Here is a 22,595-nt window from a genome sequence, read left to right on the forward strand (position 1 = left end):
GCTCTAAACTACACAAGTTGCGGGAATTTGCTGACTCCAATTTAGAGAAAGCCCACGTAAAGCAACAAATGGAATACAACAAAGGGAAGAAATGGTACCATCTCAATGTAGGAGATTGGGTCTTAGTTCTTCTACCGTCCCCCATAGCAAAATCTAGAGCAGGATGGCAGGGACCGTATAAAATAACAGAAAAGGTTGGGTTAACCTCTTATAGAGTTCAGATCAGCCCAAGGAAAAGTCAACTCTACCATATAAACCTCCTTAAAAAGTGGCTAGGTCCCCCTCCCCAAGACATACATAATATGGAAGGACTGTCCCAGAACGAGACCACCCTGGAACAGCTAGTTTTCAACCCAGACTTAACCAAAGATCAGGGTAGAACTCTTCACGATACTCTGATTCCCTTTGCATATCTCTTCTCGAACATACCATGGAGAACTACACATGCAGAACATGCCATAGAAACTCAAGCAGGGAAAGTAGTGAAGCAAAAACCATACCGTATACCAGCAGCCAGAAGACAAGCAATAGAGCAAGAGGTGAAAAGCATGCTAGACCTTGGTTTTATAAAACCATCCAAAAGTGACTGGTCCTCCCCTATAGTCCTCGTGCCAAAGCCGGATGGGTCAGGCTGCTTTTGTTTTGACTTTCGCGCAGTTAAATCCATCTCAAAGTGCGACTCCTATCCCATCCCCAGGGTAGACGAGTTAATAGAGAAGTTGGGGGAGGCACAATTCATCACAACCCTTGATTTGACAAAGGGCTATTAGCAAGTGCCCCTCAAACCAGAAGACCGGGAGAAGACCGCCTTTATTACACCCACGGGCTTGTATGAATTTACTGTCTTACTCTTTGGGTTGCATGGGGCACCTGCTACTTTCCAGCGACTCATGAACTAGGTATTGCGACAACATCAGGACTATTCCTCAGCATATCTTGATGACATAGTCATATTTAGCCCTGATTGGGAAACCCATCTCCAACATTGTACCCAGGTTCTAACATCCCTTCAAGACGCAGGGTTACATGTTAACACAACCAAATCTAGTGCAGGGTTTAGAAAAGTAAAATACTTAGGGCACCTTTTGGGCAATGGGGTTATTGCACCCCAATCAGAAAAAGTCAAAGCCATAGTAGAGGCCCCTTTTCCATAAAAAAAAGAAGTCAGTGCATTCTAAGGGCTTATTGGTTATTATAGAAGGTTCATACCCCAGTATTCGGAACTGGCTGCACCACTTACTGACTTATTGCAGAAGAATGTGAAAACCAAGGACCTCCAACAACCCAGCCCAAAAGCCAGGACGGCCTTTATGAATCTAAAAATGCCTATTATATATATGTAAAAAGGAAGGGGTATCCCCGACTAGAGTTCCTAATTCGGGATGGGTATAGTATTTGAAAGAAAAGTAATTAGGAACTGGTTTTAAATAAAGGACAGAACCGGACAAGTGACCGCAAATACTATAGGAAAACAAAGTGCATGGTACAAAATTATAGACTTTATTTTATTAGATTATGGTTATGATAAAAAACATCGTTACTTTATTACAGATTTTTGTCGTGTGCATGCCTCCACTATACATGTGACAATTGATCTACATATATATATACACATTATTATATCCTTAGTGCAGTTCAGTACATTTTAAAAAATTATTTTGACTTGAGAACTGTATGGAAGCTTGTTTTAACACACTGTACATAAAAACATGGCTAAGTATGACATCTTAAATGGCTATTACCACTGCCTCTGTTCTACGCTCTCCCGATTTCTCGAAGCCCTTCCTGTTACACATAGATGCTTCCGAACATGGGTTAGGGGCAGTGTTATCTCAAACCTCACCTGAAGGCATAGAACATCCAATCCTTTTCATTAGCCGTAAGCTTTTTCCCCGCGAACAAAGGTATCCATAATTGAAAAGAAGTCCCTGGCCATTAAGTGGGCGATAGACAAACTAAGGTACTATTTGGAAGGGGCCCACTTCCTTCTTTATACAGACCACGCCCCATTATCATGGATGAGCCGCAACAAGGGGAACAATCCACGAATACTACGGTGGTTACTTTCCCTCCAACCTTTCTCCTTTGAGATAATCCATCAGAAAGGTACGGACAATGGGAATGCTGACTTCCTTTCTCGACTTCCCTTGTTCCCCGAACATGAACAGATTGGTGTTGGGGTGTGTGGCGACGCGCAGTCCTTGGATGCCCCGATGGAGCATTTTCTCCAGCTTCCCTACTATGTTTGCAGACCTTCCCCGACGACTACTGTTCCTTTAAATCCCTTGGCTTCCCAGATCATGTGATTTCCAACGTTTCAAGAAGGGAAGACGCCGGAGGAGGAAGTCGTTCATTCGGACTGACTCGCAGAGTAAGGGAGGAGGAGACGCTCGTGAGAACCTTTGCTGTGCTTCCTTGGAACGACACGGGAGCAATGCGAGAGAACCGGGAGGATTCGACAGGCAACGAGGAGCAACCCAATCGGGAGACAACGGAAGAAGGAACAGATGGGCAGCCAGGCCCCACCTGGCAACGTGGAGACTCCCACCACGGCCCAGGAGGGTCGTGGCTGAGCAAGGTTACGGGGACGCCTTGGGTTGGCAGTAGGGCGCGGCATTAGCGAACCTAAAGGGCGGGGGCGTAAAGGGAGAGAACCCCTGATTCCGCAACCGGGCTCAATCTGTGCAACTTTAAAGTGCATGTAAACACTGGTGATGGTAGTGGTGAACTTCCTTACACTCCCTTTGCTACCCGCGACACTTGTTAGGAGGAGAAAACCCTCCTGACCACTTCTTTTATTTTATTTCTTTTTCCAACGCGCCTGTCCATCCACGAGACGAATGCATACCAAGCCATTCATAACAGAGGGAAATCCAGCGTCTTTTCAGAATCCACCTAAATAGAACAGAGAGGAAGAACGGAAGAGGACTACATCTCCCATAAATTCTCATCTTGAAGATCGGACTATAACTCTTATAAACCCTTGTCCTGAGGACCACTCCCAGAAACCCCTATCTTGAACCACTTATTAATAAACCTCCAAACCTTTTAAAGCATTCACTTGTCCTGGTCTGCTTCTCCCCCACGCTACATTAGTAAAGGTAATATAGTAATAAACATGTGGTGAACAGGTGGTGAACAGGTGCACACTGATCACTGAACTGGTGAGTCCAAACCCATTAAAAACATCACGTTAAAATATTGTGCACTGTTGTGAAGGGACTAAACCCCAAACGACACCACACCCTAAGTAGGGTAAAACATAAAACTGATGTGCACTATTGATAAGGGAATACCCAGAACGACACACCTCGTGTAGAGGTCCAATGTCGTACACTGCAGTGATGGGAATGTAACCCATATTACACACGTAGAGTGGTGGTCAATTGTTGTGCACTAAATGGGAAAGAAACCCATGTGAGACACCTTGTGTAGAGGCAAAAATGTTGTGCACTGTAGAAGATGGGACTGTGACCCATGTGAGACATCTCTTGTAGAGACAAAAAAAATGTTGTGCACTGTAGGAGATGGGACTGTGACCCATGTGAGACATCTGTAGAGACAAAAAAAAAGTTGTGCACTGTAGAAGATGGGACTGCGACCTATGTGAGACATCTCCTGTAGTGACAAAAAAAATGTTGTGCACCGTAGAAGATGGGAGTGTGAACCATGTGAGACACCTTATGTAGAGGCAAGTGCACCAATGAAATGTACTAGAAAAGCATCCCACCTGTGTGAAGTTACATTATACATACATTTGATTTCAAACTTGAGACTTACCGCAAAAAGAAAGGGAGGTAAAAACGTAGTTAACTAATGTATACCTAAAGTATAGGACGTAAATAAATGTGTGATGACGCTATGACATTCAACATATTCCCAGAATAAAAAGCAGAACTAGTTAAGGAACTAAGAACTCCCCTATGAATTAGAGGCAAAGTGAAAGTCCAGTGTCCAGTGACTAGAAACTCGAACTGATCAGGAGAAAAAGAGTGACCAAACACCTTGTAAAATGTCACATGTATTTAAATGAAAAAGATCCACAAATTCAGCATTTCGAAAACACAGGAAATGGTGCGCAGTGTCTAAAAGCAGAACTTACTATGGAAACATCATGACAGAAGATAACTGTGGAAACGTCTTGACAGTAGATGCATCTCCAGAATAGTAGTAAAGCGTGATAAATGTAGAGAGCAAAACGACTAACTCGCCGTGATGGTAGAGGCGTAGAACTCCAAACGTCACCACAAAAATCAAATGAATCAGCTTTATTGACAAAAAGAGCTTTGTTGAAGAAAAGGGTAGCATGGTTGACAAAACGAACATCGTGGTTGGCATGGTTGGCAAAAGGATGTGGAGAGCTCAAATGGGGGCATGCTGTCCAGAGACCTTGACACCCTCAATGTTGTTGGAGTAAGGTAACACCCTCAATGTTGTTGGAGTAAGGCCCACTTCCAAGGCAGAAATAGTACGAACTGGAACACACATGAGCAAAAAAACTTCTTCACCAGACAGTGTGTAGACTTATGTTTACCCTCACAGAAGGCTCAGCACCATTAGAAGTAGGCTTTGTTTGAAACTTAGAGATGCACTCAGGAAAGTAGACTGCCTTTAGAAGATGAACAGCTCTTTAAGTAGAACTTCCCCAGGAACATGAACAAATGGCAGACTATGCTGAGTAGAGACTGGAACTGGCACTTTTGCGTTGAGGGCGATCAGTGGAAGGTCACTGGTGGGATCAAAGATGCCAGTTGAAGGTAGAAACTTTGCTTCAGTTACTGTTAAGTATGTATTTGGGGTTGCTTGAAGTTTTAAGAGGTGATACATACAGGTTCCCAAAAGGTCACCAAAAATTGTAGTAACTGAGTTCAAATGTGTAGAGGATCTTTAGATGTTTATTTGTAGATAGTTATATGTCATTTCTATCAAGGTGAGGGAGGAGGAATACGTGTCCAGTCGTTTCCCCAGTTATAACACGTACTATCAAGCTTTAGACTAGGACACTTGTAACTACGTTACATGTAGTGGTATAGAAAACCCTCATAAACGCTATGATTTTTCGTGAGTGCGGTATGTTCTGGTTCTCCGCCCCTCATAGACGTTTGGCATTCGTCATTGGGTAATCTATTCGTGCAGCATGCCAGCCTCAAACCATGAGGACCACTCTGGAGTTATTAGAACAAGAAAAAATTTTTCTTGCTGTGCATTAGGTCAGGCTTCTTCGGGGATTTAAGCAGGCCGCAAATTGGAGAGTCTCCGTCGTCTTGTGCTGGCGCTGCCCCCGGACCAGGGGCAGCACCAGCACAAGACGACGGAGACTCTCCAAATTTTCTTGTTCTAATAACTGAGTGGATATAACGAAATCCACTACTACATACTACACAAATAGTGTAAGTATTCTTACTGTTGTTTTGTCCTGACGAAAGCTCCACAGACCCGGCTGGGTAAATACGGAGCTGAAACATGTCGACTGTATGTTCTAAAAGATATACTTAGATCCAGTAACCCGATCTGAAAGTATACACTTAATTTTTTTTTTTTTTACTACAAATCACACCCTTTTTTTTGAATAAAATGGTCACTTGGGTGAAGGTTTGCCTTTTAATATAACTCTACCCTCTACATTCACCAAAAGTGGTACTGGCCTAACTCATTTCTGGACACTGCTACGCTGCTCCAGAGTGGTCCTCATGGTTTGAGGCTGGCATGCTGCACGAATAGATTACCCAATGACGAATGCCAAACGTCTATGAGGGGCGGAGAACCAGAACATACCGCACTCACGAAAAATCATAGCGTTTATGAGGGTTTTCTATACCACTACATGTAACGTAGTTACAAGTGTCCTAGTCTAAAGCTTGATAGTACGTGATAGTTATATGTCATCCAGTTAAATCCAATACAAGACCCCACCAGGAGCAGCCAGCATGCTGCTCAGCCCTTCTCAACTGACATCTCTGGCTCCCAACATTCTGTAGCACATCATCTAATGAACATTCCACTGGCAGAGCAAGAGATTGCATGAATACATAGAAGCCAGGATATAACACTTTCTCCTCTTCTGGGATGGGATGGAAGAGTGACCAGGGTTTAGTGTGGGTTAAGGGAGCGCTACAAAACACCCCAGGTGGGCTGCTATTGGAAAGTGGGGTGCTATTGATGTCCAGTGAGCGCTTGATCTTGGAAATTTTGTCATTGAAGAAGTTGGCAAAGTTGTTGCAAAGTTCTTTCAATGCCTGCCCTAGTGACGTAGCGGGTTTGTAGGTTTGTTGTCTGATGAATTTAAAGAGCTCCTTGGGTCTGTTTTTTGCGCTATCCAATACTAACGGATCAGGGGACTCCCTTTGTTTCTAAGTTAATGTCGCAAATCTGCAAGTCCCTAGATATCTCCCACATTAAAACATCTGTATACCATCCCCAGACGGATGGACTCTGTGAGCGTTACAACGCCACCTTAAAGCTGACATTAAAGAAACTTCTCACTGTTGAAGGTAAAGAGTGGGACATGTTACTTCCCTTAGCCTTGTATGTAGTACGGAGCCAGGTTCAAACTAGCCTAAGGTGCTCCCCGTTCCAACTCCTATACGGTAGAGGACCACTGAGTCTTCTGGCAATCACCAAGGAGGTGTGGGAACAGGAAAAAGAGGAAGATACAAAGTCTTTCCATGATTATACACAGAGCCTTCGCTCTAAACTACATAAGTTGCGGGAATACGCTGACTCCAATTTAGAGAAAGCCCACGTAAAGCAACAAATGGAATACAACAAAGGGAAGAAATGGTACCATCTCAATGTAGGAGATTGGGTCTTAGTTCTTCTACCGTCCCCCATAGCAAAATCAAGAGCAGGATGTCAGGGACCGTATAAAATAACAGAAAAGGTTGGGTTAACCTCTACCATATAAACCTCCTTAAAAAGTGGCTAGGTCCCCCTCCCCAAGACGTACATAATATGGAAGGACTGTCCCAGAACGAGACCACCCTGGAACAGCTAGTTGTCAACCCAGACTTAACCAAAGATCAGGGTAGAACTCTTCACGATACTCTGATTTCCTTTGCATATCTCTTCTCGAACATACCATGGAGAACTACACATGCAGAACATGCCATAGAAACTCAAGCAGGGAAAGTAGTGAAGCAAAAACCATACCGTATACCAGCAGCCAGAAGACAAGCAATAGAGCAAGAGGTGCGGAAAAACGTGGATTTTTTAATGTGACTGTTGTACTTCTTCCGGACTGTTCTGAGTTGATTGTGGTGGATAGTAGTAGGATTGTTCCTCCAGCGTCTTTCTGGGGCTCTTAATTGTCTCCTTTCCTCATTGATGTCTGAGTCGAACCATGATCTGAACAGAATAGCTCTGCTTTTTTTTATTTCAGGGGTGCTAGTTGATCAAGCAAGTCTACCATATTCGAGTTATAAAGCGAGGTGAGATCGGTTGTGGAGAGGTGGTCATTGCCGCTGGGGAGGAGTGAATTTAGCCTTTTTTCCATGACGCCAAGGGGAATCTGGGTGAGATTTCTGGACCATTTGGGTGGGTCTTGTACAGGTGGCAGGGATAGAATTCTTTGGTTGATGTGGAATAAGATCATGTGGTGATCCGACCAGTCCACTGGTAGAATATTGTCGATCGTAATTGTGTCTCGATGAGAGAAGATGGCATCCAAGTTTGCTCCTTTGTTGCGAGTTTCCTCTGTGTTGGGATAGATTATTGTCACAGAGAAGATTGTTTAGAGTTTGAATTAGCGTGTTGTTGGCTTCGTTCCAGTATAGGCTAAGGTCACCAAGGATTAGGTTGTTAGCATCTCCGAGTGCACAATGGACAACATCTTTTGTCATTTATATCCTGACTGGGAGTATGCATAAAAGGGGTAACAAAACGTAACTGCAATGTTTAAATATGTTATACATATTTAAAAACTGCCAATTTAACCAAATAATTGAGAATAATTGAAGGGAGGGCAATGAGTTTCTTTTTTTACACGGTGGACGCAGCATTAGGACGTTTGAAGAGCTCTGCTCTAGAGATGGGTAGAGAATTTAAGAAGAACCTAATAACAAGGAAGCACTGTGCTAGTGGATGCCTAGACACATGAATGGCCATGCCACTGCTCTAAAATCCTTCTGTGCACCTAGCCGGGCCACAAGTACTAACATGGACGAAACAATCCAATCTATAATTCAGAAGAATTAAATTGTGAGTCATTGATCAGCAATGTAAGAAACAGCAGAAATATGGGTGTGTTAAGTTGGAAAGCAGAGTAGGATGTCCAAGTGCAATCATCACTACAAGGTTTACTTTATCTGCATTGACTAGAGAAAGCAGAATATTTCGGCAACAACTCCATGCATCCTACTCATTGTTGTGCATCACAGACATGCAATGTATTGGTGGAGAGGGATTCCTGACATGTTCTCAGATACTTGATTGGTGTCCTAGAGAAGACCCAGCAAAGCTCCACCCTTAATTATCAGGATACCTTCCAATGTTTCAATATTGGCAGCCTTCTCTATGTTTTCCATCTATTTTGTAAATAAATGCTGCTTTTCATTCGGATTCATAGATGAGAGAGCATTTGGCAAAGGAGATGTCAAGTGCCAACTTATCAAAACCTGTATCCAGAAACTGTGAAGCCTGTACAGTGAAGTTCCCGTGAACATGACGCTTTATCAGTTACATGCAATATTGTGTCCGTTTAGTTCTAAAAACTAGGCACAAGAACTTGTCTCCTGCAGTTTTGATGACTGTGACAAGAGATTATTCAGTGGCTGTGAATAATGCTAGGAATCTAGAAGAATTTGTAATAGAGGAACATATTTTTATAACAAACACATACAAAGATGTACCTGTGGGGAGGTGGACAATTCTCACGGCGCTATCAGTTGTATTAACATGTTGTCCCCCAGCTCCTTTTGCTCGGAAAGTATCAATGCGCAAATCCTTCTTGTCCACTTTGATGTCTACCTAGAGTGATTGAAAGTATTGTTACATACTATAAAGAGAAAACATTTACGATACAGGAAGAAAGATAAATGTTGAATATGTAACTTCATCAGGACAAATTTAGTTATTGTTTTGAGGTATGTATTATGTATTGGAAATGCAGACAATAGCCAGGTAATTGAAGTCCAATGTACCCAATGGGACATGCTTTAATGAGGGCCTCACTTAAAAACAAAGAAAAGAACAATATCCCTACAGAAATTTCCAATGGCCGCCTTTCATGGAACCATCTATATGAGTTAAGCTATCCAGGCTGATGAAGGCTGATAGCCAGAAACCGGTCCTTGGATGCTTGATTCCGGTCTGGGAAAGACATGGCTTGGTAGTTCGGACTGGACTGTTCCCATGGGGCACAGGGTCAGAGCTGATTTGCATATAGCCAGTGTCTAACCCAGGGTGGTGTGGAGTGCAAAAAAATGATGGATTTAGGCCCAGATCCTTGTACTGGGGTGAATGTATGACATTGTTCTACATTCTGTCCATCAACTGTGTTTTTTACCATCTATATGATAACATTGAGCAAGATAATCCCGTTTCATTTCTTTGGGATCCGAGTACAGAAGAACCTTCAACAATAATTGTTGCATCATGTAGTATCAAAAAGCACTGCACAGATAATAATTGTGCGAAACAAGATATTATTAAAATATCAAAGGAATTTCACGATGTAGATGTTCTCTTTATATGGCTAAATATTGGTGTTGTTCACATGAGCAATTGGCAGTGGTGGCTCTTTAAACAGGCCAGGGAATAAACTCCCTTAGAAGCACTTTCTTCTAGGATAAATAAGCTTTCGAGTGCTGAGGTACAATACATCTTTTGATAATCCTGTGTATGATGCCATCACATTCCAGAAATCTGGCAGTGTTTGTACATCATATCATATTCTGAATGGTAAATGTATGGCACATATTTCACACTTATTGTTAAAAGGATATTAATAAAATCAATTGAGAGGGACAATGACAATGAAACCGATTCATAAAAGGTGTAAGATGGAAAGGTCAGAATTTACAATGAGTACATTTCTGCTTTTCTGAAATTCTCAAAGTATTCCAGGAATACTCCTGGGGATCTCTGTAACTGTTGTAACTTCTGAGGATGCCGAAGTTAATCCACAAAGTGTACATTTCACTTGAGGAAAAGTAGGGTTAGTTTGCACTGCTTCGTCTTTTTTATTTCCCCAAGAATTTTAGCAGTGTTCCTCTTCTTTCTCATCTTAAAAATGTATTTACTCCTGCATTTGACTGGAGTAAAATATCCAACCATTTTAACAGTGAGAAGCTACTCACAAAAGGCTTGTGAATACCCATAAATTTACATGATTGTTGTGGGTCTCCACCTTTTGAATTATGGCAGAATTTTCACAGGAAATTCGACCACGCTGGAAGAATTTGAAGTAGGTTAGATCCAAGTGTCATGCATGCCCCAGTAAAGTAGATCATTTCAATCAAGATAATCCGAGCATTCCCTCCATTGCATTACGTCCAAAGAGCAACCATATTAGCATCCCACTTTCTTTTATATGGGGAGACAAACTGGAATTCTCAGTATACTGTCGATATCACACTGTTATCACCTTTTTAGGGCCATCCTCAAGGTAGCAAATTGCCTGCAGGAGAAGTGTAGGTGATAAAGAATGATCTGAGAGAGCTAATATTGTTGTATTACATGATTTAGATGTTTATGGTTTAGCAATAGAGGGGTTAGAGCAGTTCAGCTCTGTTTTATAGTGATAGCAGACTTGAACCGAGTCGATGAGCAGATCTTGCAGAAGACTGCAATCACTGCCTCCTAGATTCAAGTCAGAACAGTGAAGCCCAGGAAAATGGATTATTCCAGATCGGCACGTTAAATAGGAAAACAATAGAAAGGTTAAAAATGTAGACAACCCTATACCATGTTGCTTTCAAGGAAGTCACTAGGCCACCGCAGGATAGTCAGGTATTTGGGAAAGAGGATACAGAGAAAGCGTCTCAGAAGGTAGAAGATCATTATCTTGTATGAAATGCACACACACGTATCATAGAACACAAATGGCATGTCTGTTTGAGGGGAAACAACCTTTACAACGCAGCCTTTACAATGCACTACCTTTACAACGCAGTCATTACAACACAACATCCTTTACAACGCAGCCATGACAAAGCATGTCACTACAACGCATGTCACTACAATGCATGCCATTACAACGCATTATAAGGTAAGTAATGGGGAATAGTAATTTTTAACCCTACACTATCCAACACTTACCCTACTGCTGCACTTAATGGAGAAGGAATAGTAATTTTTACCCCTACACTATCCAACACTAACCCTACTGTTGCACTAACTGGCATGGGAATAGTAATTTTTACCCCTACACTATCCAACACTTACCCTACTGTTGCCCTGAAGGTAGTATGCGTTGTAGTGACATGCGTTGTAAATGTAGTTTCTAAAAATGCACTGTGATGGCATGCGTTGTAAAATCATATCACTATAAAAAAAAATAGGCTAAGTGCTACTGCTCTAACAATGACCAAACAGGATGAAAACATTGGACAACTGACAGTGGGATTCAATATTTCATACAATTGCAGAGAGGCAGCTACTATGAAATTATTACAGCAACTGGTAAAGAGGTTACCTTCGTGGTGGGGGCACACAACACATTCAGAACAAAGGTATTCTGTTCTTGGGTTAAATTCCCAACTGCAGATGCATACATAATGTTATTTCATGAATATGTTGAAGGTGAACCACTTGAGGACTTAGAAGTCTCAGTAACATACAAAGAGCACATTAATTGGTTTAAAGGCGCCCTACCCCACATAACAGAACATGTGGTACTCTGTCTGCTCAGTAGAGAAGGACCGACTTGGCCAGTCTTAACATCATACACACCGCATCCAGACGTTGCTGCCCTAACATCAGCAGGAATGCGCAAACACATGGTACCCCTTCAAAAGCAATCATACCAGATGTACTTAAGCAGATTCAGAATGAGTACTGGGCAGAGCCTGCCTTGGATCTGGGATTGATACTGATGGGCAATTTTGGTCAGGTACCTAACATTATGTTGAGTAACATAAAAAAGAAGGCAGCAGCGGTGGCTTTACGCCAACGCCTAAGGGAATTTACTCCCACCAGCAGGAGTGCAAATTACCTAACATTATCGAAGACTCATATGCCTCGCTAGGCAGAACTAATCTCAGAGCCAAACCTGGGAAACCAATAGTAAAGAGTAGCTCTGAAAGAGATAACTCTAAGCAAGCACCCGATTCTTCAAAGAAGAAATGGATAATAAACAAAATACAAACAAAACAAAACACTGGTCTCCACGAGCCCGATAAAGAGAGATATAAACAGAGCAATGGGAAGTGTAGGATGAGGATAAGTCCTCGCACTTCCCTGGTGCAAGCTCCTCGTGGCATTTCCAGTCCTCAATTCAAATATTCAGTTGTTTCAAACACTAAGTGTTGAAGTTAAATTGTATTATATATGTTGCTGCTGGTGACAGAGTGGATACCATAAGGCAAGCTTGGACCTGTGATGAGAAAATGTTCAGTGCGCATTAGATTCCCCATGTTAGACTAATGTTCTGATGTGTTACCTTTGCCTCAAATTGTAAAGCTCTCTGCTATCCTTCGGGATCAAGTTCGCGCTATATAAAACTTTATAAATAAATAAATAAATAAATAAAATGCGTTGTAATGGATGTTGCAATGTAAAAACTGCGTTGTAAAGGCATGCGTTGTAAATGTTTGCATTGTAACGTCATACATTCCTGTTTGAGGTAAGTGTTTGAAAAATCTAATTAAGCTGCCTACATCTTATGTTGGTAAGAGGTCAGGATAGGATGATCATTGGCCTGGCTGAGGTTCGTCAGAGCAATTTGGTACACATTATTCTCTGTTGCATCCAACAGAGTGAGTTTTTCCTATGTGAAAAGGAGGCAGCAGGTGATGCTAAGTTCTTGCATGAGTGATTGTGTCTCCTTACAGTCAGCTACATGTGCAAACAGGTCACATTTCTACTGACAATTGCAGAGCAATCTGGCTTTTTTCCACATTGCAATTGCTACCCTCAAAATGTTTGATTGCAATTGTGTTTGACCTTTTACATTTCAGAGAAAATAATAATGGCCCCAGATCTCCCATTTCAGGCGATGATGTGTGCTTTTCAGTCATATTTACACCATTAGAGTATTGTTGCAATAGTAAAACGTTCTCTTAAAAGAACATTCATCTCAGAGTTTATCACTAGAACTCAAAGGATCAGATTCTGAGTCTGAATCAAATTACTCATGTGCATCATTGGAGTCATTAGTAGTGGAGTAGGGGGATTCTTTAGTCAGACAAAATGGCTGTTAAAGGAAAGACAGACTGAACCAGTACTGGATGGTAACAAATGGCCTTGTTAGATGAGGTCTGTTAGACCTGGCATATTTTGCCGTGTTTCACCTGTCTTTTTGCTTTCTGACCTCCTGGAGATACTTTGTAAAATAATACAAGTATAACTTCCCATTGGGACAAGATAGAGAAATGGAGTTTAGCATGCCTGAATTCAGAATGTAAAAATGCATCTTTTAGTAAAGATGACTTTTATGTTGTGTTTTTTTAGAAAGTGGATATTTTGTTACATAATCATCCTGTGTGCCTCTGCTGGGTTGTGAATTGACTGTCTGGTTTTGGAGTGACAGGGGCTGGCGATGTGTATTCACTGTAGACAGCAACTGGGGGGGGAGGAGGGTTTGAGGTGTGTTGTGCCTTTCCTGGAGGAGTCAGGGCTGGGCTGCTGAATAGAACTGGGCTGCATTTAGATTAATGGGAGGAGATTCCCTTGCACCTGAATAGACCTGGTCTGCCTGACACAATGCTGTTTCTACCTCCTGTCAGGGAACGAGGGAAATGTGGTATCAATATTGGGGCCCACACCCCAGAATTTTAGAACTCTTTTGGATTCAGAAACCTGCCAAGAAGAAGAGCTGGAGAAGCTGTGAGGAGGAACTACCACTTTGCTGTGTGCTTTCCTGTGTTGGCCTGCAATAGCTGCTTCTGTCTTGGGCAGACAAAAGACTGGACTGAACTTTCTGCAACTTCTCACTGGGTACCGCCTCTGGATTCGTGTGTCTCAGTTGCCACAGAGGGAAATCGCAACCTGACACCACCATTAAGACTACCGGTGGTTCTGTGATCGGAAGGTACTGCAGGGGGCACCGCTGCACTGCGCCTGCAACCCTGGTCTCACTGACGACGATGACCGCCGCTACCACCGAGCCGTTGCATGCACCATGACCTGTAGGTACTGCACTACGCACTGCCTCACATCACTTCGCCGCCCTGGTCTCACCGTGACACCATTGCCAGCTGACATCTGTGGCCCACACCGTGGTCTGGGGGCAATGCTCGTATGCTACATGGAGCATCACCCCGTCCCGCATCGCAGCTGCGGCCCACTGAGGCCAGCCCCATCGATATTCGACAGACGCTGCCACTTGCACTGTGACCGTCACCACCGCGACGAGCACCGCCCTGCTTCGCACCGCAGCCCTGGTCTCTCTGACGCCGCTGAACTGCCACCGCGCTGCTGACTACACCGCGACCTGAGAGCACCACACACCGCTCTGCTTCACACCGCAGCCTCGATGACCTCCGCTGCCAGCCCACACCACCATGGTTGGCCAGAACAAAAAGTACTGGTTTACAAGTCTTCTGATACACACGCTGGTCCACATCGACATGGTCGACCTAAACTGTTGGATTTGGTTGTTTGCAGAAACCCACTTAAAAGAAATACATTTTTAAGGTTATTCTTGCAAAGTGCATATTTTGATAATTGTATGTTGGATTTTTATTGTTTTGGTCTTGTTTTACATCGATAAATAGTCGATATTTTCTAAACTGGTGTGGTGTCCTTTTGTAGTGTTTTCACTGTATTACTGGTGGTTATGTGGAAATGCTTTACACACTGCCTCTGAGATAAGCATGACTTCTCGTGCCAAGCTACCAAGGAGGTTGGCAGGTTTTATTTCAGTAGTGTATCCCCTTATCCTGACTAGAAAGATGGGTCACTATTTGGGCTGGGTAACAACCTGCCAACAACAGACCCCTATTTCTAACAAGGTCCATAAGTAATCTCACACCTCAAAGGTCATGATAAAGCTAGCAGTTGTTGCACTTGCCACTGGGCTATGTGAGACTTTGACACCAGCCACACTGTTTCTCTAGTTAAATTAAAAAGGGACAAACAAAGTGAGCTAGCCCTGCCCACCAACAATGGTATATATAACCAGGCAGCTATAGTGTGTATCGGGTGCACTAATGTCATGTCAGTTATGACTCTTGGGTCACTGACAACAGTGAAGACGTACGTACACAGAGCACAGGAGAGAAATCAAAGTAACTGTGTGGGGAGGGAGTGTTCATAGGACACAAGGGACAGGTGGGGGATGTTTAATTTGAATTCAAAAGATAGGTCAGCCCTAAATCAAGGATGGTAATAGATTTACCTCTCCAAGTCTCAAATAATGTTTAACTTAAAAAGGTTTCAAATCTGGCATAAAAATGTGAAGTCTGTGCAGAGATGTTAAACATTCTCAATCCTGTCTTCTGTTGCCAGATCTTAAATTAATGTATCCTTGCATTCATTCAACCTGAAATAGTGATACCAACAAAGGTACAATGGAAGTCTGTTTTCTTTTTCTTTTTTTACCAGTTTTGTAAAGCTCAATAGTGGCAACAACATAGCACTACAATAAGACAGGACACCTTACCATGCATAGATAGAATTGTTTCCAAATTGGTTATCTGTGCTGCATTTTTTTCTTCCAAATGCAGCCAACATGGCATGTTTTGAAGAAAAGGTGCATTTGATCTTGAAAAGTGTGTCATAAGCACCTCAGAGCAAAGGAATATGCTAAATTATAATGGAGTGGCCAAATGGGAAATGATGAGGCCTATACTTAATTTTTACAGGCATTTAATAATCTAGCACCCTTGGTTTTTACACAAGTTAAAGGTAAGTATCACAATTATAAAATCTTTGACAGACGACTGAAAGTTGCAATTTCATATAGCCATATAGGAATATGCATATTGAATTCTTAGTCCTGTCGCTAACAGCACTAAAAGGCTGAATTGTTTCACATCCAATGTCCATTGTACCCAAAATGAGCAGCAGTCTTCTACTTTAAATACTGAATCCTCCGGCCCCACTTGTTCACAGTTAAAGAAATTGTAGGACACAACTCAAACCTTTTCCCAAAATTATTGAGGTTGCTTCCAAGTGGTAAGGAAAACAATGGACAGTGCAATATACAGGTTGGAGCCTTGGGAAAAAAAACATACATTCTCAAGAAGTGTCTGGACAAGGGGGTGGTTGATAGATATTCATTCACATTTTTTGGTTAGGGAATCTAACAGTTTACAACCAGTCTTTGGGAATTATGGATACCTCCTAAAGGTAAGGAATTCATGCAGACTACTATTGCTCAGTCTGAGGGGGAATGAAATTACAAAATGTGTCTCATTTTGCATAGGAAGAAAACATTCTTCTCTTTAAATTTGGGAATTTTGTAAATCAGAAGTGATATGCATCCTGAATCAAAATAACAGTCCATAGTCTTGTAGTTGAGCTGTTAAACACATCCAACAAAAATGGAAAACATTTGAAGCAGATCAATACCAGTACACAGACAAGTCCGGCATAGCTGTAAGTTTGAAAAATGGCCCTATGGCCCTATCAGAAATTGAGATCGTTCAGAGTTTGCAAATTGGACGCTAGGACAAAAAACAAAAGAATTGCTGATCTCACTCTGCATGCCTTGACCGCAACCATAGACGTCTACTCAACATCATTGCATTGTGCCTCCTAACAGGGCAATTTGCATCTGATTGTTTGCGGTGATACATATAAACGCAATACAACATATAAATTGAATTGCTTTATTTTTTGTTGCAAAATTCACAAGCTCCTGAATTGCAACCCCCCCCTCCATTTTCTGATGTGGTTTAGTTTACCTCGTCCGGTCTAGGAAGCACAATGACTGTCATCGTCCCAGTATGAATTCGCTGCATCCTGGACGATAATCCAACTTCAGGAATTCGCTGCACCCTGTGAGTCCCAGCTTCGTATTTTAAAAACTTGTAGACACTTTCTCCAGAAATACATGCAGATGCGTGGTGCAAGCCACCTGCAAAACACAATTCATTGTAAACAAAGAAGCATTACATCTCTAGGGGGACAAGCAACTGCAGTTTGTTCTTGTTTCTTACCAATTTCTGCTGTTGTATAACTTAAAACTTCAAAGACCCAAGACTTATAGTTGGCATAGTTCTCATACATCTCAAAAACTTCCTTTGTAAACTGTTGACAAATGTCACCTATAAAAACATAAGATGTTTAAGCACATATTAGTAAATGTTATGAGATAAAAAAGCATTTCATGTAACAGCTTCATAGAGCCAAGAAGGTTTGTTTTGAACTGAGGATTCTCTATTGCAGACCTATTGAAGAGTCGTAGAAAGCCCTTGAGCTGTATGCAGTGTCATTTCTGTGGATGTGCCATCTGATGATTGGCTAATGTGAGTGGGTTAACTGGCCTCCTCCTACTCAGGTGGTTGCGTACCGGCGTGGGAGAAGGCAACAGCAATGACTGGTCGATTTGCCTCAGCCAATCGGTCCGTCGAAGACTGTCCTACTGGGCTGGAATGTGGGAGCCTGTCCGGAGAATGATACATTTCCCTTAACTAGGTGTAAGGGATTCAAATGTGAAAGTAGAAATGTTCTTGAGAGTAAGTCGTTCTCCACAGTACCGATTTTAAGAGGTTCCCATAGATGCCATGCAGGTGGGAGAACCAGAAAGAATGGTTGCTTATTGTTAACTCTAGAGACACAGACTCTAAACCATCTCAGATAACAGGACATTAGGGCTGACAAGATCAGAATGGGCAAATGGAAGGCAATAACAGAGAAAATTAGACAATCCAACGCAAAATGTAGTAATTATTAACTAGAGGACTAGTCACATTTCCATTAGATGCTGCCTTTTAGGACTCTCACTCATGGGTTCCAATAATAATACCTGGGACTCTAGTAATTAACATGATGACGTTAACTAGTGCAAAACAGCAATGGGGACCTAAACAGCAACCTTGCCACTAAAGATACATGTGCTTAGCCCCTCTAAGAACAGACTGTGCACTTGAGGGGTCTTCTGTAACTTTCTACCTCCTTCATGTACACATTACAACTAATGAAAGTAAACAACCAATATTAGTTATTGTTCGACTGCTTTTTTAACCCACCTCCGGTAGTTCTTCCCGCTGTCACCTCCAATATGACATCGTTGTCATCATACTTATCCTGTGGGACAAGAATTCGAATTAGCTGAAAAAGGAAAGAGAAAAAACGAATTACATATCGGTATGTACTGTTAATAATTGCTGGATTACAAACAGATATTTTATGTCTACAGGATAACTTCATAATTAATTTTGCAATTTTCAGATTTCTCTCTAAATGTAAAGAATGTCCTTGTGTCACTGTACTATAGCCATACTACAAGCAAGCTAAGTATCACCAAGCCTCAACAAAATGGCCACCAAAGAGAAATCACAGAAAAACCTATCCGCAAGAAAGGATCAACAGAAGATATGGTTAAATGCTTCAAATTAGGAAGGCACACCTCTTTAAAGAACGCTACATCATGATGCAGTGACAGTCCACTTTTGCTCCTAGAAACAAGCTACATCTCCAATCACTTGCAGATGAGTCTTTGCCTTGGAACTCCGTACAGCACTCCGCTGCCATTCGGTTCGGTTTACGCTATATGAATGCTGTATATATGCGCACATACATACATCTGAAAACAAACAGCTCACTTCAAATTTTGGCACCAACAAAGATTTGGCTCCCAGCTTGCAGGACAATAGGTCCTGATCAAGATGGATTAACAAATATCAGTGTTTTACATCATCAAACAAAGAGGACCCAGACTCTGTCAGAAGAGGTACAGCTGCTATTGCAGTGGCCATAGCCAATCAGGTTGACATCACTATTCAGCACTTATCAGAACACCAAAAAGATCAAGCTCATGCACTCAGACGATTACTATCAGACTTGCACCAGTGATCGCTCTACCAGGATTAAGTGGACTACATCTTCCATAAGTGGAGCCACCCCACACTGGACTTGTTTGCCACCCTGAAGAACAAGAAATACTAATGCAGCAGGTTTTGCCAACCAGGAACTAAGGGCAATGCCTTCTCAATAAAATGGTCCAACATCTTTGCTTACACTTTCTTCAGTTTACCTAGACACCTGAGGTACTGAGGAAGGCAAATGTGGAAGGCTGTACCCTGAATCTCTTTGCCCTGACGTGGCCATGACACCACTGGTACAGCGATCGTCTGAGACTATCTGCACTTACAACAATACCACTGAAAATACACCCCAGGCTTCTCTCCAATAATAACAGACTTAAACTCCATACTCAACATCAATTCCCTGGACCCAACAGCTTTGAGTCTTACTTTCTAGAGTTTGTCGTTTGTGTAGGCACTCTATAATGACAAAGTCAAGGTCCAGCAACTTTCAGACTGAAGGGTGAGCCCCTGGAGCACCATCCCATTTCAACAGGTAGACTGTCAAGGGGACCCATATGTTCTTGGGCAGTGACGGTTCAGGCAGCTCTTCAGCATATATTTCCAGTTATTCTTTGCGATGCACCAAGTCTGATATACACTGTTGTTTTGTAGGTGCCCTTCCTTTCCTCCATCATATTGCCACTTCTCTTGTGATGAGCCGTAGCGCCATTACTGCAAATGTTCCAGTTGCTGGCTGTATGTGCTTCACTAAGTCTAGAAGACACACTAGTGGCTGATGCGTCACCTTTTCCAAGATCAGGATTGACAATATATCCGTGAAAAGACTCCAAAATCGGTGTATTTTAGGGCATTCACATGCCAACTCTATGAAATTTGCCTCTGCTGACCCACATCTCAAACACCATGCGCTGCCTCAGCTTGCATTTATATAGCTTTGCAGAGGTGTGGCAGAATTGGTGTATATATTTTAAATGTATTATGCACATATTACAATTGAAGTCTGGGAGCAGCGAAATTCCCAGACTGCCTCTGATATGGGCAGGTGAAATGTTTTATTCCATCGTTTCAACACAGCTTTGGATTATTGCAACTTCACTTTGCATTGAGTTAGAGGATGTTGTCATTAGTCGTAGGGGTTAGCAGTATATTGAGTATGCGAAGGGACTGGGGCTTATTAGGGAACCAGGAGAATGTTGCTCTTAAGACAGCTCTGAGTCTGTAATGTATAAAGACTAGCAGTGGAGTATGATGTTGTGTTTGGGATACCACCCCCCCCACCTCCCCCAATTTAATAAACGTGCCTCCCGGGTATATATTTTTCATCCATTGAAAGTTCGTCTTCCCCAGGATCTTCAACGCCTTTTCTTCATGTCTAATAGATAGCTACTGGTAATATGGCAGCAAGTACAGAAGCTCCATCTTAGCATGTGATGCCATGCAGCTATTGTGCAATGAACCGTGTTGAATTCTTTCTTGGTGACTTTCAATTTGTGAGTCAGGATGGCTGTCAATGATGTCAGTTATTTAAACAAAACAAGGGAACCCAGGGCGCAATATGCTAAGGACCTTGTGTAGGTACTTAATTTTTAAAGACAGTGGTCCTTAGACAAGATGAAGATTTTAAGAGAATAAATATAGGCCAAATGGAACTATATTTTTATAAGAAATGTCCAGCCGGACAATTTATTATCTTAATATAAACAATCACGAAACAATAAAACACAGAGTGTGATGGAAGCAGGACACCAGCCGATGTCCGACTAACACACTAAGGAAACACAAACAAGGGGAAAAAATAGTAGGCAACAACATGTCATCTGGATATTGTAAATCATAAAACAGATAATCCACATTATACACATATGCATGTAAGATTCGTGTCAGCTATGCATTTAGTGCATTTCAGGTCGACGAGGTTTCGAACCTTAAACAATATCGGTTCATCCTCAGGACAAGAAATAATTGCCTAAAGAGTTAACATTCACAATTGTCCCCACGGTGGAGTGAGGCTGAATGGAATTCAACACAGACCTCAATTTCGGGCTGTCTTCACAGATCGGTGGGAGAGATACCCTTGTTTGGAATTCGAGAAATGAATGGAGCAGGTCCGCAATGGGGGTCCTTGCCGGCATGCAAAATGCATGTTCATTTTGCACGCCGGCAAGGACCCCCATTGCGGACCTGCTCCATCTATTTCTCGAATTCCAAACGAGGGTATCTCTCCCACCAATCTGCGAAGACAGCCCGAAATTGAGGTCTGTGTTGAAATTCCATTCAGCCTCACTCCACCGTGGGGACAATTGTGAATGTTAACTCTTTAGGCAATTATTTCTTGTCCTGAGGATGAACCGATATTGTTTAAGGTTCGAAACGTTGTCGACCTGAAATGCACTAAATGCATAGCTGACACGAATCTTACATGCATATGTGTATAATGTGGATTATCTGTTTTATGATTTACAATATCCAGATGACATGTTGTTGCCTACTATTTTTTCCCCTTGTTTATGTTTCCTTAGTGTGTTAGTCGGACATCGGCTGGTGTCCTGCTTCTATCACACTCTGTGTTTTATTGTTTCGTGATTGTTTATATTAAGATAATAAATTGTCCGGCTGAACATTTCTTATAAAAATATAGTTCCATTTGGCCTATATTTATTCTCTTAAAATCTTCTTCTTGTCTAAGGACCACTGTCTTTAAAAATTAAGTCAATGATGTCAGGGCTATATTGTCTCTCTACACTTCTATGTGTGGTAGATACATAAAGGGGTGACACCAGTACTGGGCAAACTGCATTTGAAAGCATAGTTAGTATAATTCTAAATAAAGTATCTTCTATTTCATTCTGGGCTGTTTGTCCGTGCATGCCATTGTGATGAGCATGATCCTTAGTGTCTTAAAGAAATGCGGCCTTAAAATGATAGAAATGTTTGTGCAGGTACATGAATTTGGGCAACATTATCATTCTCATAATGGCTATTCTGTTCACCGTAAACAATGGCAATTTTGACCATCTTTGTACTTGATCTTCTAACTTAGTCAGTCCTATCCCCATAGTGTTCTTTTAAGACCATCTCTGAGTACTTGTTGACCCAGATTCCCAGATACTTCATCGAGTTCTCACTCCACGTTAAGAGGAATTCCATATCACAATACTTGGTTGCTGGGGTTAATGGAAATCTGAGGGATTGGTCCCCATTTATAAGGGGAGACATTGTTTAGTTTGCATGCCATTACAACGTGTTTGTTACAACAATTGTGTTGTTACATCGCATACGATTACATCGCATGTCATTACAACGGCTTGCTGTAGGGGGCAGAAGGTGTTGGATTTACAATCCAACACCTTACCTGTTGTTTCACAAACTGGAGTAGGAATAGTAAATTATACTATTTTTAAGTCCAGCGCTCCCCCTACAACAAGTCGCTGTAACGACTTACGATGTAATCTTATGCAATGTTACAACACCGTTGTTGTAACAACCGCGTTGTAATGGCAT

At 42.0% G+C, this 22,595-nt stretch overlaps 1 protein-coding gene across 5 annotated transcripts in view; it reads right to left on the reverse strand.

Annotated features, from left to right (window-relative positions):
* The window catches only part of MTRF1 (mitochondrial translation release factor 1), a 143,681-nt gene that overhangs the window by 57,847 nt on the left and 63,239 nt on the right, over positions 1 to 22,595 (reverse strand). For all 5 annotated transcript variants that reach the window (XM_086934939.1, XM_086934940.1, XM_086934944.1 and 2 more), the window contains exons 4-7: positions 18,294 to 18,375; positions 17,262 to 17,369; positions 17,007 to 17,179; positions 8,847 to 8,964 (exon numbers count right to left, since the gene is read on the reverse strand). In XM_086934939.1, the coding sequence (XP_086791065.1) occupies positions 8,847 to 8,964; positions 17,007 to 17,179; positions 17,262 to 17,369; positions 18,294 to 18,375 (481 nt within the window). The remainder of the gene's footprint in view (positions 1 to 8,846; positions 8,965 to 17,006; positions 17,180 to 17,261; positions 17,370 to 18,293; positions 18,376 to 22,595) is intronic.

This window comes from Lissotriton vulgaris, chromosome 8 (genome assembly GCF_964263255.1).
Source record: "Lissotriton vulgaris chromosome 8, aLisVul1.2, whole genome shotgun sequence".
NCBI lineage: Eukaryota > Metazoa > Chordata > Amphibia > Caudata > Salamandridae > Lissotriton > Lissotriton vulgaris.